This window comes from Abramis brama (genome assembly GCF_963993115.1).
Source record: "Abramis brama genome assembly, chromosome: 16".
In the NCBI taxonomy this organism is placed as follows: domain Eukaryota; kingdom Metazoa; phylum Chordata; class Actinopteri; order Cypriniformes; family Leuciscidae; genus Abramis; species Abramis brama.
Window position 1 is genome coordinate 30349570 of NC_139978.1, and position 15666 is coordinate 30365235.

General features: G+C 35.9%; 1 protein-coding gene across 4 annotated transcripts in view; it reads left to right on the plus strand.

The window, feature by feature from the left end:
* Positions 1-688: 688 nt before the first annotated feature.
* dab2ipa (DAB2 interacting protein a) overlaps positions 689-15666 on the plus strand; it is a 110630-nt gene continuing 95652 nt past the window's right edge. For 2 of the 4 annotated variants that reach the window (XM_084138519.1, XM_084138520.1), the window contains exon 1: positions 5223-5474. In XM_084138519.1, coding sequence (XP_083994645.1) covers positions 5435-5474 — 40 coding nt within the window. In that variant the 5' untranslated portion in view covers positions 5223-5434. Of the gene's footprint in view, positions 944-2181; positions 2304-2580; positions 2708-5222; positions 5475-15666 lie in introns of those variants that run through there. The other 2 variants (XM_084138518.1, XM_084138517.1) reach the window with 2 other exon arrangements.

Genomic DNA, 15666 nt, shown 5'->3' on the forward strand with positions numbered 1-15666 from the left:
ACCATCATTTTCACAGGTGTGAGATTCTTTATTCTGCATAATACACAAATTTAATTGTAAACTGGGAGGTACATTAGCCATAATTAATTGGATTTTTCATCTCATGTGAATGAGAAGAGAATGGCACGTTTCACAAGTATAGAATTGTTAGAGGAATATGTATTATTTCTTGCCAAGTACATCTGCTTTAATTTCCTAAATAAAAATAATAATAAATGCATAACCCCTGTGTGTCAATGACACGGTCGTCATGGGGTCATAATTTACACATCCTGTGACAAAAGGTTAACTCATGAATATTAATTACGTGATGCTGACGTTCCTTGTTAGAGCGTCCAGTAAAGCAGCTCAATTAATATTCATGAGCCGCAAACTTTCAACGTCTGCCTACCGGGCGAACGTAACATTACGCAACAAATATTCATGAGCCAGGCCTGCACGAATTTATGTTTACTTGAGAGAAAGGAAATAAGTGAATAAGAGAAAAGCAAAATCTCATTTCGGTGACATTTAATATAATCAGTGTATAATTGTTCTCCAGAATTCAGTAGCCCACTAACCTGAAAAATACAAAACAAAAAAAGAGAGATTTTTGTTTGTGGACAGATTACTTACTTTCTTCGCCAGAGAGTTTAATCCGTTAATTTAATCAAGGTATTACATGACGTGTCTTGTCCCCTTCACTCAGTCTCGGTGACTGTAGCACGCGCGTCTCATACGGGTCAACAATCTGCAAACACAAACCAGCGTCATTCGTTTTACATAATCCAAAAGTTAATTTTGATGCCGCATTCAGTCATTATGAGGCGTCCATCAGGTGTGCAAATGTCCAGGAACGTTGCATGTTGAAAGGTGCACGCTGGCGACATGTTTAGTGGTCCTACTAATACTATGCCACCGAACATTACCCGGTGTCAGCACCAGGGCTGGATGAGGGTCATCGGTGAGTAGTCTACATCATTTGTTTCGAGGTTGAAATGTGCTTTCTAAAGTAATATTTGATATATTATCAATATGTTTGCTTGTATGAAGAAGTTTGTCTGTCATGTTTTTTGTTTGTTTTGTTTTTTGAGTAGGCTACACAGTGTGCATATTAGGTCGACTGGGCCAGTCAGTATTCTAATAGCGTACATTGATTTTTTTTAAAGTCAATTCCTATATTTACACTTCTTACAGTCTCTACAAAAAAAACTATTAAACATTATTACATTAAAGGTACAGTTAAACAGACTTTTTGTCATGTCTAAACATGTTGTCACACTCTGTCATACAAAAACATATTTTTACAACAACAACAAAAAACATTAAACAGCAAAAATGTTAAAGTATGCAATGGACAAACATCAATCCATTGATCAGTCAAAAAATAGTGTTATGAATTTCTTAGATTTTAAATTACATCTACTACATCATATGTGACAATTTGCCCCAACAGCCTGGCATTAATGACACTTATAGTCACAGATTAACTTTTCAGACAAAATCTACCATCATTATATTGTTGACTGTTATCTGAATGTATGTAAATGTCGTCTTCAAGTGTTCACTTGTATACCTGAAATGTATAGAAAAACAATAAATATTACAATTTTAGTTTGGAGGACAGAATTCACCAAAAAGAAACCAGCATTGAAAAAATCAAGTCTAAAGTTTTGTATAGTGTATTAATATTTTAAAGAGTCTTACTGCAAACAGATGTCTTCTAGAGTATTTCATATTTTTTCTGTGATAAATTCAGCGATAGAATATGTATATCTCAGTGTCTTGCCCTTTAGCCAGCTAAATTTAATCATTTTCCTAATTATATAAAAACAGTTCTGAATGTCACAGGATCGTGGAACAGTCCCAGAGGTGCACTACGACAGCCTAAAGTGAAGTCTTTTAAATTTTCTTTTTAAACTCAGTAAATTAACTTAAAGATATTGAAGGCTATCTAATTCAGTTAACCTAGCCTTGTGCTTTCATACAAAACAATACTCATAACTGAATCTAGGCCAATCAGGAAGGATTGTCCATTCATAGAGCTGTTTTGCAGTTGGCTTTATGGCCACGTCACCTTCTGTTTTAGCTGCTTAGACTCACACTCTTTGGTCCTGCTGTGGTTGTAATTGATCCACGAAGGCCTCATCTTCTTTTCTCATTTCTCATACTTATGATCCAATTTTTTTTTCTGTTTTACAGACATGAAAGGTTCATCAATCCACTGGATATCTTGTGGACAGCCACTATCAAAACCAATCGGGTGGCAGGTCAAGTTTTGCTTGGTTGCAGAATGTCAACTAGTTCTTCTGGACAAAAGAGAGGTATACATACACACACACACATACAAACACACACACATAAAGACATACTTAATCTTAGTTACTGAGACTTTAAAAAAGAATGCGTTTTGAATCCTTTTGATTATGACCTCACTTTTAATGGCACTCTTTAAACTCAAGAGGGCAGCACATGTCAACGGGTCAAAGTAACAGGTCAGAGCACAGAAGATGAGCTTTCTTCAGCATACAGAGTCTATATTGTAGGCCTTTGCCCACCAACACTATAACTCTATGAACGGCTTCTGTGACCTTTCCTTAGATCAGTCCATTGCTGTTCCGAGAGCGCCGCGCTGAATCTTGCACTGTATGGCTCCTGCGACGTACCACCAGCATTCCCGAGGGAGTTCAGATCCGTAAGGACCAGAGCACTCAAACCAGAAATAGCAGTGAGTAGGGTCTGCAAGTTAATAAGATTTGAGAACTATTCATGTAATGTTTCAGAATATATTTCTTTTACTCATATTAGCAGATGTTTAGTGATATGAGCTTCAAATTTATACCCTCGCCTTCATTGAGTTAAAGTTCAGATGTGACGGCATTTGACAGACCCGTGAAATGGAGCATGATGGAACACACTGTAGACTCCACTGTTTTCCGTTTGTCCAGATCTGTCTCAGACAGGCTGCAGACCCGTAATTTGCAGTGGGAGGCATAATTATGATGGTGTTACAGGATGGCTATTGTTTAGAATTGCCTAATAGGGGCTCTGGTTCACAATGCCATTGAATTTGGGGACGAGACACATTATGCCAACGGTTGCTTTGTGAAAAGGTTAAAGAGAACTATTGCATTAAATAGGCCAGCATGTTTATATAATAGCTAGATAAAGTTCAGTTGTTATCTATCTATCTATCTATGATTATGTCTGTCTGTCTGTCTGTCTATCATTATGTCTGTCTGTCACAGTTAATTTTTTTTGTCTTTATTTAAAAATATGATTTGAAACCCATTTCCCCCAAGAGCGTCATATAAATGTTATGCACACTAACTTTTCAAATCTGAGGTTCGTAAGACTTTTTTGTTTATGAAAGAGGTCTCATGCTCACCAAGGCTGCATTTATTTGCTAAAAAATACAGCATAATATACAGTATAATAACAGTAATATTGTGAAATTTTATTTCATTAAAAAAAATAATTCTTTCATGAACATACAGTTCAAAAGAACAGCGCCTAACTGAAATAGAAATATTTTGTAACAATGTAAAAATCTTTACTGTTACTTTTGATCAATTAAATGCATCCTTGCTGAAAAAGTAAGTAGTTCTTTTCAAACTTTTGAATGGTAGTGTATGCTCATGGGTAGATCCTAAAACACAGACTTGGCAAAAGATCTCATTCCAGACTGTTCTTCAGATCTCCGTGAGATTCTTCTCTGTTGTGTGAGCCGTAGTGTCATCGCAGCTCAGCGTTGTGCTAATGCTGGTGTCAGACACTGACAGCTTGTTGCTGACTCAGCAAATGTCTCTGTGCGTTTACACTGCACACCCCCGCAGAGACACAGGCATTTAACACCCCACACACACGCCCCTGTACATCAGCGGCATCCTAATCTGTTTCGTAGCTCGTAAGAGTAAGGCACTTGATATCCATATGTGGTTTGAAATCCGATTAAAATTGGATTTTTGGAAATATGTTGCAGTCTGATCGGATTTCAAGTTTCAGGTTCTGTCCTCATTCAGGATGTAAAGTCTGTAAAGTGCTGTAGTGTCTGCTCTTGTTTGTAGCATTAACTTTGTTTTGGATCATGGTTGAGTGAACGAGTGAGTATTTTTGAAGAAAGTATATTTGTAAATAGTAATAATGCCTCTGATGCTCCTCATGAGTTGTGAGCACTTGGGTGAGATTAGGTTGTATGATGGACATGAGCATAAACAATATTTCCAGTTTTTTGTCCCTCTTTACACAGTAATAGCTCTCTTATGAAATAGGCATAGATATAGAATCATTTGGTGCTGAATGGACTATTATACCGATCCATATTGGTTTCATTACGTGCAAAATGTGAACAATTGGATTCTCTCTATTAGTCATTATTGTTCTGCAGTCATTATCGAACTTTGTAACTTGTTTTTTTTTTTTTTTTGTGCAGTTTAATAAAGTATTTTTATTAAAATATTTACCAGCCTTAATCCTCCGGTCAAGCCCAGGGACTTAAATTTTAGTTATTTATTATTATTATTATTAATTATAACTTGATTATTTACACAATTACAAGAAAATGAACAAGACATCAAATAATTCATTCAAATCATTGCTAATATTTCTAACCTCATTTGGGGATTTTACAAAAAACTAACAGGATGTTTAGTGAAACTATAAAATCAAAAAATAAAATAAAGAAAAACCTATAAATTGATTAGCAATGAAAGCAGTATTCCTAAGAAAACATATTTTGTTTGATATTTGGATTATAGAAAGGCAAGAATGAAGAAAAACCTGGAATATTTCTTTACAAATTGCCAGTTTTTCATTTTAGAAACTGCATATAGCATCCACAGCAGTGAAATAGTTTTAATAATATTTTGAATTAGATTTAGTTTTTATATGATCTGTTTTCATTTTAATTTTAGTTAGTTTTAGTAATTTTGTTCTGTGTTTGTGTCATAATGTCTATAATATGCCTGTATAGCTTTTATGAAGTTTTATATATTTTAGTTTGATTCATTTTTAATCAACTTAAACTAAATTGAAATAGCTTAAATTAATACTTATATATATAAAATAAAAAAAAATTATAACATGACAATGCACTGCATAACAGGAATAAGCTGTAAGACCTAGAGGATGGTAGAAAGGCATGCTCTCATAGAGAGAGAGAGAAAGCAAGTAATCAAGATTTAAAGGGAAAAAAATCCCTGCTGTGTCTTTAAGAGCTCTGGCGCTCATGTGGGAGTGAGTGGGGCCCAGAGAAGTGGCTCAGCCCAGCACAGATCTGCTCCGACTGCCAGATGCAACGCTCCAGCCAGAACGGAGCGCAGGCAGGCTGCACGGGAGGCAGCGCTCTTCTGGCAAACGGGTGACGAGGCAGAGAGAGAACCCTCCCCGTGAACCGTTGCTGTCTTCCCCTCCCCTGGCACTGAGAGCATGTCTGATTTTGCCTGTCTTTGAAGTTATGGAGTTGGACAACAAACTTGCGCTGGACGGCCACCATGGTAAGAGGAGAACTTGGATACACTTTTAACAAAGCACATGAAGTGTTGAGAGCCAGTGATGTGAGCTTGTGTATGTGGGGCTGTGAAACAGATTAGTGCAGGTTGCTAGAGCTTGTCCGCTTTTTGCAGTTTTTGTATTTTAACAACTGTGATCTACAGAATGTGTGTAATTATGTCCTAAAATGTGTCTTTTTCAGTTAGGGAAGGGTTTAGAACATGTTTGTTGTTAACTGAACGGATGAAAACACTGTAACATCAACAGATGTGTTCGCTCAGGTGGCTACTGTTACAGCAAGACAGGCTGAAGCCTTGACATGCGTTAAACCTTACCTGAAATTTGATCCACAACAGGCCAAGAGTCCAACAGCACTGAAAACCATTACTTACACCCTACAAATTTACTTCAACTTTCTGTGTGCACCAGAAGCATTTGAATGACTTTATATTTAATTGACATAAAAATAAGTTGAATTAGTAGATGCATTGAAATGTTGCCATGAAACGTGTGCCACCCTGTTATGTTCGAAAACATTTACGCCATCGTATTCAGGAATGAACTAGTTCTGGTTGAAGTTTTGTTGATTTAATGTTTCTTCAATGAGGCTGAATACACCCTCAGGACTGTTTTGAAGGATTTATTGCTGTCTATGTTCATGCTGATGTGACACTCATGTAGGCTGAGATGAACTTTAGAGGGATATGTAGGTGTGTTCACCCCATGTCGTAATTACCTTAACGATTCTGAACTGTAAAAAGCCTTCACGTGCTTGAACGTGTAATTACAATGTGTAAACTCGTAATTTTCTGAGAGCTATGACTTGTACCACGTGGCCACTACAGGTTTAAGGTGTGTTCAAATTGAAGTGGTGTTGTGCAGACAATCGGTGTATGACATCAAAGTACAGCGAGAGCGATTCGAAAGCAAACGGAGATGCATTTACAGTAATTATGACATGGTGAGAACGCAGCATGTGTCATGGACCCTTAAAGGGATAGTTCACCAAAAAAAAAAAAAAAAAAATTCTACATTTATTCACCCTCAAGTTGTTCCAAACCTGTATGAATTTCTTTGTTCTGCTGAACACAAAAGATGATATTCTGAAGAATTGTTGTAACCGTTGTGGGGCAGCATTGACTTCCATAGTATGGGAAAAAAATACTATGGAAGTCCATGCAGTCTTCAGAATATCTTCTTTTGTGTTCAGCAGAAGAAAGAAATTCATACAGGTTTGGAACAACTTGAGGGTGAATAAATGATGACAGAATTTTCATTTTTAAGCAAACTGTCATGAACTTTTCAGAGCTTGTCAGACCACATTCTTTCATCATTTCAAATTGTTTCAGACTTTTAAAAGGCATACAAAGGGGTAAGGGAATAAAATAGTTAGTTATCCCATCAGATGAATACATACAGTCCATGTAGATAAAGAGTGAAGTAAAAGTCTATTTTTTTCTTTAAGTGTTGTCTTTCTTGTGCATCTATTTTAGGGCTACATTTGAGTTGCATAGGGGTTGGCTTACTGTACAACATCTTTGTAGTGTAATTTATGGTTCATATAGGCTAATTTAAAAGTATTTTGTTGGTAATGACATGGAAATGCTCTGCCATGTTCATCTCTTTTTAATTTTCCCCAGGAATCTGGAATCAAACAGAATTGTTCAGATATTCATCAGCATAACCCATGTGAATTTTGCATTTCAGCACAAGTTTAAAATGTTTTGAGCCACTGAATAATTAATTAAATGAGCTCTTTTGCTCCGAGATCAAATAGAGAATACAAATAGATGTGTAACTAGTGTAAAAACTGTTAAAAAGTTTCGGAAACACCTCCAGTACAATGAAAAGCAAAGAAACCATCTGAAACATTTGGTTTTGGTGGGATGTATGATTTTTTTGTTTGGGCTTCACTTTGGTTAGGAATATTTGGTTAAAAAAAAAAAAAAATTCCAGCAAATATCTGTTGGGCTCAAAGCAATCCTTCTTGTAACTTTGCTGAGGATTAAACATCCCAGACATGGCTCTGAATGGTGACAATCTTTGTGAAGAACATAATCCTTGTGATATATCAAGATGGACATAATCTCCTTTAGTCAGATACAGTCATCATTTTCTCCATCTTGTTCCTGATGCCCCACCCCGTGTTTTATGCAGCGTTTATGCCTGTTGCTGTTTAATTTGGCCGGTGCCGCTGGTGACTGTTTGACTATTGTTACTGCAAAGCATCACATTGTCCTGCTTTTGTTCATGAAATGCGTTTAGCAACATTTTGTTTTGGACTTCTATCCATTTAATTTGCTGGCATGAGGACTGGCTATGTTCCAAACACACAATGTGACTGATGTACTCAGTAATAAACATTTCTACTCTTTCAATCCAGGACTGTATTATTTATGGCATATAAGCCGGATAGCTTGTCTTATGGTAACCCCCTGTTATCCTTTGGTTAAAGCTGAAGCATGTAGTTTTTCTCCTTTCTCAGCTAAATTTGCAGAGATAATAAGAAAACTACTTTTTTTAGGGGTTGATTCCCCAAAAAAGCGTTAACTCTGTCTCTCTGTGGCATTACTAAAACATTGTTCTTAAAAGCGTCAATCGTTGAGACTATTGCTGCCAATAGTTTATATACAAGCTACTTAGGCTTACAATGCTTTTGGGAAATGCAGCCCAGGCCTGACACAGCAACATTGACACTGTCGAATAGGGGAATGATTAGAAACCAGTTTTTTTTTTTTTTTTAATTTTGTTTCATAAAACTGGTGTGCAGAAATTACACACTACAGCTTTAAAATGCAGTTAGAGTGTTTTTGGTCCACTTTTAAGTTTTTTTTTTTTTTTTTTTTTCAAAAGGATTGGTAATATTTTTTTTATGTTTTTTAAAGTAGTAATGCTCATTAATGCTATAATTATTTGATCAGGAATACTGTGAAATATTATTGCAATTTAAAATAACTCTAAAATAAATGCTGTTTTGCAGCTCAATAAACATTTCCTATATTATTATCAATGTTGAAAACTGTTGTGCTGCTTAATATTTTTTCCAGAAACTTGTATACATTTTTCCAGAATTCGAATAGAATGTTCAAAACAACAGCTTTAAATATTTTTTGTAACAATGTGAAAAAATCTTTACGGTCAATTATTATTTATTATTATTTTTTAAGATGACACTTACTGATCCCAAACTTTTAAACTGTATAGATGTCTTAAATGTGCAGTAGTTTAAACGTAGTCTAATTGTAAGTGTCAGAATGATAATGGTTGAATACAAATATAGAAGTATGAAAGGCTACAAAGTGTTGAATATGACCTCTTTAATGTACAAATAAACAGTGACAGTAAATCACAGATACAGTACACTCTGAATCTGTTTTCATTGAATATAAGTTAGAAGCATTACTCCAGGCTAACTTGAAAAATCTTCCCTAAAATTTCACAGTTATGCATTTAGTAAGCTGGATGTTCAGGCTTTTTATCAGTAGTGGGAAATCCCAGTTTAGTCATAATTGGTAATTGAGGATAGTCAACTGGTCTTTATTCAGCCCATAGGGAACAGCACTCCCCTAATTGCATAGTATTAAAATAATTAATTATTATTGAGATTTATCGGGAGGGAAGATTAAACAATAGAGCTCTCTCATAGCATTGAGGCTATATTTTAGGAGTACAGTGGATGCCTGTTTTATAGTATTCAAGATACACTGTAATGGCTTAATATCTGCTTTTGAAAGGATAAGACATCCAGAAATAAACTGAACAGAGGTGTTTTGTGGTTCTGTAAATATCGTATGCCATCAAAAAGTGTTTTTCAGAACTTAGATCTAATTTTACATGACAAATTCATGTTTTTAATTTTGACTCCCACGTTCACCATGTTCAACAGGACAAACTGTTAAAATGTAATGCCCTTTAATGATTGTTTCTCAGTGTTTTATACCAAGCCATGTGTCCCTCTAGGTCAATGGAAGTTACAGCTGTGGTTTACATCTTGGTCCCAATGAAAGTTTAAGTAACACAAAGTTGACCTTTACCAAATCCTGAATGGCTGCCATTAAAGCAAAGGACATTTTGAAAAAGGGCAGCTGTAAAATGCGTCAGAATCAGGAGTAGGTGGGCGAAACAGGCTCTAAATCCTGGACCTCGATGATAAGGTCATTGTTAGAGATTTGCAGAGACACTTTTGTGACGTTTTTGTCTTTTCATTTTGAATTGTTTCAGAGATGTACTGAATACAGCTCTTCCACTATCCATACTTAGCCCCATTTCATAAATAATAATAATGAGTGTTTTCTTTGTTTATTCCAGATGTGAAGGATATTTGACATGTGAGACATCATAAATCCATGTGGGCATATTGCATTTGAACTTGAAGTCAGATTTCCTTTGAATGTGAACTTGGCCCAGCTGGTTGTCATATATCTTACAGAATTTTCTGACCTCACATGCTTCACAGAAGTGCCTTTGTGTTGCTAACAGCAGCTGTCCAAATCCCAGCTCTCTATCAAGTTAGTAGGATGTTTAGACTAGAACTGTACGTCAAGTCACTTGTCTCTTTGTTGAGCTTATTTTATGATCACAAAACCATTGTTGGGGACTTTTTGGATGTTACTTGAATATGGTGCGTAGTAGTTAGCTACAATTAGCTGAATAAGCTACAATTTCAAAGCATCAATTTAGCCTTTTGAAAAAGAAAAGTAGCTTTCATTTTCATTGTGACAAAACAGAGTTATAGTATTTTAACTAATTGGTCCCAGCTGCGTTTCAAATAGATATGTAACACCCACAAGGATTCATCAAGTTTATTAAAAATATACAGTTGTGGGGCCTTATTTCCAGAATATTTAGGCTTGCTAGGTTTTTACTGTATATTTTATCACAACCATTTGCAACTAATCATCGCTTATTTTGGCTTTTTATTTGGTGAGGCAGAATTTTTAGAATAAGTAGCTAAATTCAGCTAATATCAGACAGTTGCATAAACAGCCATTATGTTAAGACTGTCTTAAGTATAACCAGTTAGCAGTTAGTCAAGGGGCAATCAGTCTTACTTTTTAGTATCAACTTAGACCAATCAATGTTTTAACGTAACTGACTTAAAACAGTTAATATGAACAGTCTTAAAGAAAAACATTTGATGACCAACTTGTAAGACTATCTTAGCAGTTTATGCAACCGGCCCTCATGCAATGTGGCCATTTGCATAATGTGCTTAGACTAGTCTTACAAGTTGGTTATCTAATTGTTCAGTTACAAAAAAACATAGATTGGTCTAATTTGAATCTGAAAGGTTAGACTGATTAGCCCTAATTAATTGCTAGTTGGTTAGACTAGTTCTTAAGACACAGTCTCAACTTAGCAGCTATGTTTATACAATTGGCCCTACTAGTGACAATGACAAAATTGGTATGGTATGTTTCATGTTTACTTTATATTAGTAGAGTCACTTCTTTTAGTTTGCTTTCTCATAATGATGCTAACAGCTAGAACAGCAAATGTTGCTGTAAACGTGCCTTATACATTTACAGTCCAGCCTGCCCAATGCACATTATATGTCTCGGCGTCCAGACAGCTTTCAGACACTGATAATTTGATGTCCTTTATTGCTGTAGTGCAATGTGAACCCTTGAGAGCTGGTTTTAGGTGCCATGAAGTAAAGCAAATGCACATTGTGAGCTGAGCTTTTTATCTCCACTGAACCACAGATTGCTGAAGCGTTGTAACTGTTGCTAGGATGTCCGGTGGCCAGAGCTTTTATCACTGTGGAAACGTTGTTTTACCCATCCCCCTTTTCTGGATTGATGTGTGTTTTTACTTGTTTCTCTTTTAAACTCGTCATTTGAAACAGATGTCACCAAAGCCAGCGTTTTTCACACGATCAGCAAACACTATGTTGGGTGCCTGGTTTTACGTTGTTCTTTGGATACATGGCTCAGTATGCCAAACATTAAATCCACATTCCAGATTATTTACTATGTGTATGGAGTCAATGGACAATATGCCTGGCATCCACATTACTATAGTAAATGTTTACTACTCCCTCAGTTTGTAAAAAACAGAAAACGCATTTACAGTTACACACTTATAATGAAGTCTAGCAGTGATGCATACAGTATATCAGTGGCCACATTGTGACGTTTTAATGTTATCGGAACCAGTCTGATAAATAAAACAGGCTGATATATTTAAGGCGGTAAATTATATCCAAATGATCGGACCCCGTATTATTTTTACTAGACCTACCTATTTTTAAACAAATAAAATGATTACTTGAGCCTGTTAGAATTATTCATTTATTTTTTGGAAATCAGGCAGATTTTTGCAGTTAAATTAAAAGCAGTTTTCCATTGTAAATTATATTTGGTGTAATTTGAAGCACTACAGATATATATTTTTAAGGTGAGCATTTTTTGATACAAATATATTATACATTTCTACATAACTAATTTCAAGTAGTGATATTCAGTAGAACCATAAATCACTAGAGTAAAAACAAAAAAACATATTCTTTATTGACTGATTGATTATAAACCCATCCAAAGCCACTGTAAAAAGTGTGTATTGGAACTTTTTTCGCTGGGAGATTAAAGTGTCAGAGCCCAGACCTTCCCATAACACATTCCCTTGAGCCTGCGTTCTGATTGGCTGACATTCCAGAGGAATTCAGATTTCCAAAGGGGGCTCATTTCCCCAAAAGATGGTGGTGCAGAATGAGAGAGAGAGAGAGAATGCTGTTACTAGGCCCCTAACTGCTCATGAAAATGGAAAAAAGTAACCACTGTCCCTCTTGTTAACCCCCCACCCGCCTCTTTCATTCTCCTTTCTTTCCAAAAGTGGGAGGGTCATCTTGCCGCACATTGTGGCAGGCCTGAGCGGCGTTTTAGAATTCTTGTGGTAATCTCCACAACCGTGTGCAGGCCGAAACAGCACACAGATGGATGTAACAGGCAGGTTTTGTTTGTATATCTCGATAAGGAGCTGAGATAGTGCCGGACACATCCTTGAGTCCTTCATCTTGAGCGTCGTCCTTTCTGTTTCTGATTATTCTCTTCACAGGATGGGGTGACCTGCTTCAGAAACTGGCCTATTTCTAAGATGTCCCCATGGGCAACCAAGGTGAGAAGGAGCTGTTTTTGGGCTCCAAAAAGATGTGAAGTACTAGTTCTTTTAAAACAGCATGCCGTACGCTTCAGGCTCAAACAGGAAGTTTTGGACATCTGAGGCCCATCCCAAATGGTGCACTAAGCCCACACTTTGGTTATGTAATCTCACATAGGTTGTTGGGGAGTAGTCGGAATCATAAAATGGGTCACGCTATGATCTTGTGGACTGATCAAACTAGCATTTTTACAAAAGATAGGCAATCATTTTTGTGCCATTTATTTACTGTTTCCTTCTAAAAGAAGATTAGAAGAAAAAAATCATTAATACCTCATTTAATAAAAATGATGTGAAATATGCCTTCCAGCAATCAGTTTGAATGTGTAACATATAGTGTTAATCCATTTTACAGAGTCACATTCCTGATCTTTGAAATGCACTGCAGAAAAGCTTTAAACAGCCAGTAAACTTGTGTGGAAACATGGGAATTATTCTCTGGCTGGCAGAACTCTGAATCCGAGGGTGTATATTGGCTCTGTCAGCAATTAACTTTTTATGATGCAGGCCTTGCTGTTTTAGGATTGGCTGATGAACAAATGGATCTTGTTCCTATTCTGTTTTCCATTTTTCTGCTGTTATTCCCTTTGCCTCTCTCTTTCTCTCTCTCCATAATCTCCCATGTTACCCTCCCCTTTTTTGTCCGGATGTTGTTTTATTCTAAAGTAAGGGTATTCCAAGCCCGGCTTTGAACTATAAAAGCTGTGGTGCTTCAGAGATGGCTGATATAGTGCCTCTATTGATCCCGTCTCCTGGCAACCTCTGACAACAGCTGAGCAAAGGACAGCGTTCTGAAATCACAAACAAGACTTTTCTTGTGCAAAGTTAAATATAGGCTTGCCCTGGCCTTGAGCATTCTGGGAGATTTGCTCTGTGTATCTTGCAAAACTTGTGTAGATGGTACCAGGAAACCGGTATTATAACATAAGTGCTGTGCAGCTATTATAAGACGACTTGTTTTTGTGTAATAAAAAAATCGCAGTCATAGCTATTTTGTTTGAGATTAGTTTTCATAGTTTGCTGGCACTCATTGGTACAGAGTACCATCAATTATGCGCTATCACTACCAGGAATTATTTTTTGCATACCAGCCTCTTTTGTAATCTCTTCCATCTCTGCTTTATGACACTCTTACTAGACAAGCTGTTAGTCACACAAGCCAACAATTTGGCTATGACATTAAATTTCCATATTGTGGAACAAGTCCAAGACTGGTCAAATCCGGCCAAGACTGGTCAAAACACCATATGACCAACATTTACTTTTGAATTTGCATTAGCTGGACCAAAATGCAGTTTTCTGACTAATTTTCCTAACTAAAGCTGCACAATTTAGGAGAAGATTGAGATCAGAATTTATTCCTTATTTAAAAATGTTATTTAAATGTAACTTTGACAAATAATTAAACAAATGTTGGTCTTTCCCCAGTCAAGTAAATATCAGCTAGTCCAGATTCTATTTACAATATATATATATATATATATATATGTATATATATATATATATATATATGTATGTATGTATGTATGTATGTATATATATATATGTATGTGTATGTGTGTATGTATGTGTGTGTGTGTGTATCTGTGTATCTGTGTGTGTATTCATAAATCAGACTATTTATGTAATATTTTATGTAAATCATCTCATTTATATAAATCTATATAATTTATATATTATTATATATTAGTTCTATCAGGAATTAACTAAAATTATGATGCAGGCCTTGCTGTTTTATAATCTGCTGATAAACAAATGGGTATTTTAGATTTTTCCACTGTTATTTCCTTTGCCTCTCTCTCTCTCTCTCTCTCTCTCTCTCTCTCTCTCTCTCTCTCTCTCTCTCTCTCTCTCTCTCATAATTTACAACTAAATTATGATATAATATTAATATATTTATATATGTAATATTTATAAAAATCAACAGAAATGTTATTTATTGATTGTATTTTAGTTCAATCAGCAATACAGTATATATATACAGTGCTATGCATAAGTTTAGACACCCATGCTAAAGTTGACTAAAAAGAGGAATAAAAAATCATCTTTTGGAAATTGAACTTAATGCCTTAATTAAAAAAATTAGGAAAAATCCAACCTTTAAGGACACCAATTTTCTTTGTGAATGAATAATGTATCGTAAATAAATAAATGTTCTTCCTTAAAATACAGGGTGCATAAGTCTGGACACCCCTATGTTAAATTCCCATAGAGGCAGGCAGATTTTTATTTTTAAAGGCCAGTTACTTCATGGATCCAGGATACTATGCATAAGGACACCAATTATGCATAGGACACCAAACTTTAGCATGGGTATCTAAACTTATGCATAGCACTATACTAATGGACTAGTGAATTACTAATGTAATTTTTTTCACATTTTATATAAATACAATATTTGTCATTTATTTATATAAAATCTATAATGATAATGATAATTCATAAGATGTATAAATTGTATTCCCATACATTTTATATAACATCTCATGTTTGTCAGTTCTCATGTTAATCACAAGGATTGCAGACTTACTGTGATTAATCTGAATGCAATTTGTATTCAACAATTTGAATCTCAGTTCTTAAATCGTAACTTACTGCCAATGGCAGAGAAGCACTGGGTCTGTTTATTGCGGGGGTTTAATGGAGACCCTGGCAGAGACTGCGGATTTGTTGGAACAAGCAGGTGTTTGGCGTATTTTATCCATGGCTCTTTGATGGCATGGAATCCATTGTGCTAGACGTTCATTAACATACCAAAGCAAAAGAGAAATGCCAAAGTCCAATTAATCAACTGAGCAATGCAGCCGAGATGTTCTGCAGGATGCATTTCGGCAGCTGAGCACAGATATTTGACAATATTTTGACTGCTACAGTGGAATTGCTTTCACTCGTCTGAAAATGCAGCCTCATCCACTATCCAGGGGTTATAAATACCTCTCATGGCCCATTTTATAGATCATAATTTTGAGTGCTCACGTTCAGCATAACTTGCCCTGGTTGCCCCAGGGAAAAGACCCCTGTAGACACAAGTGGACCACT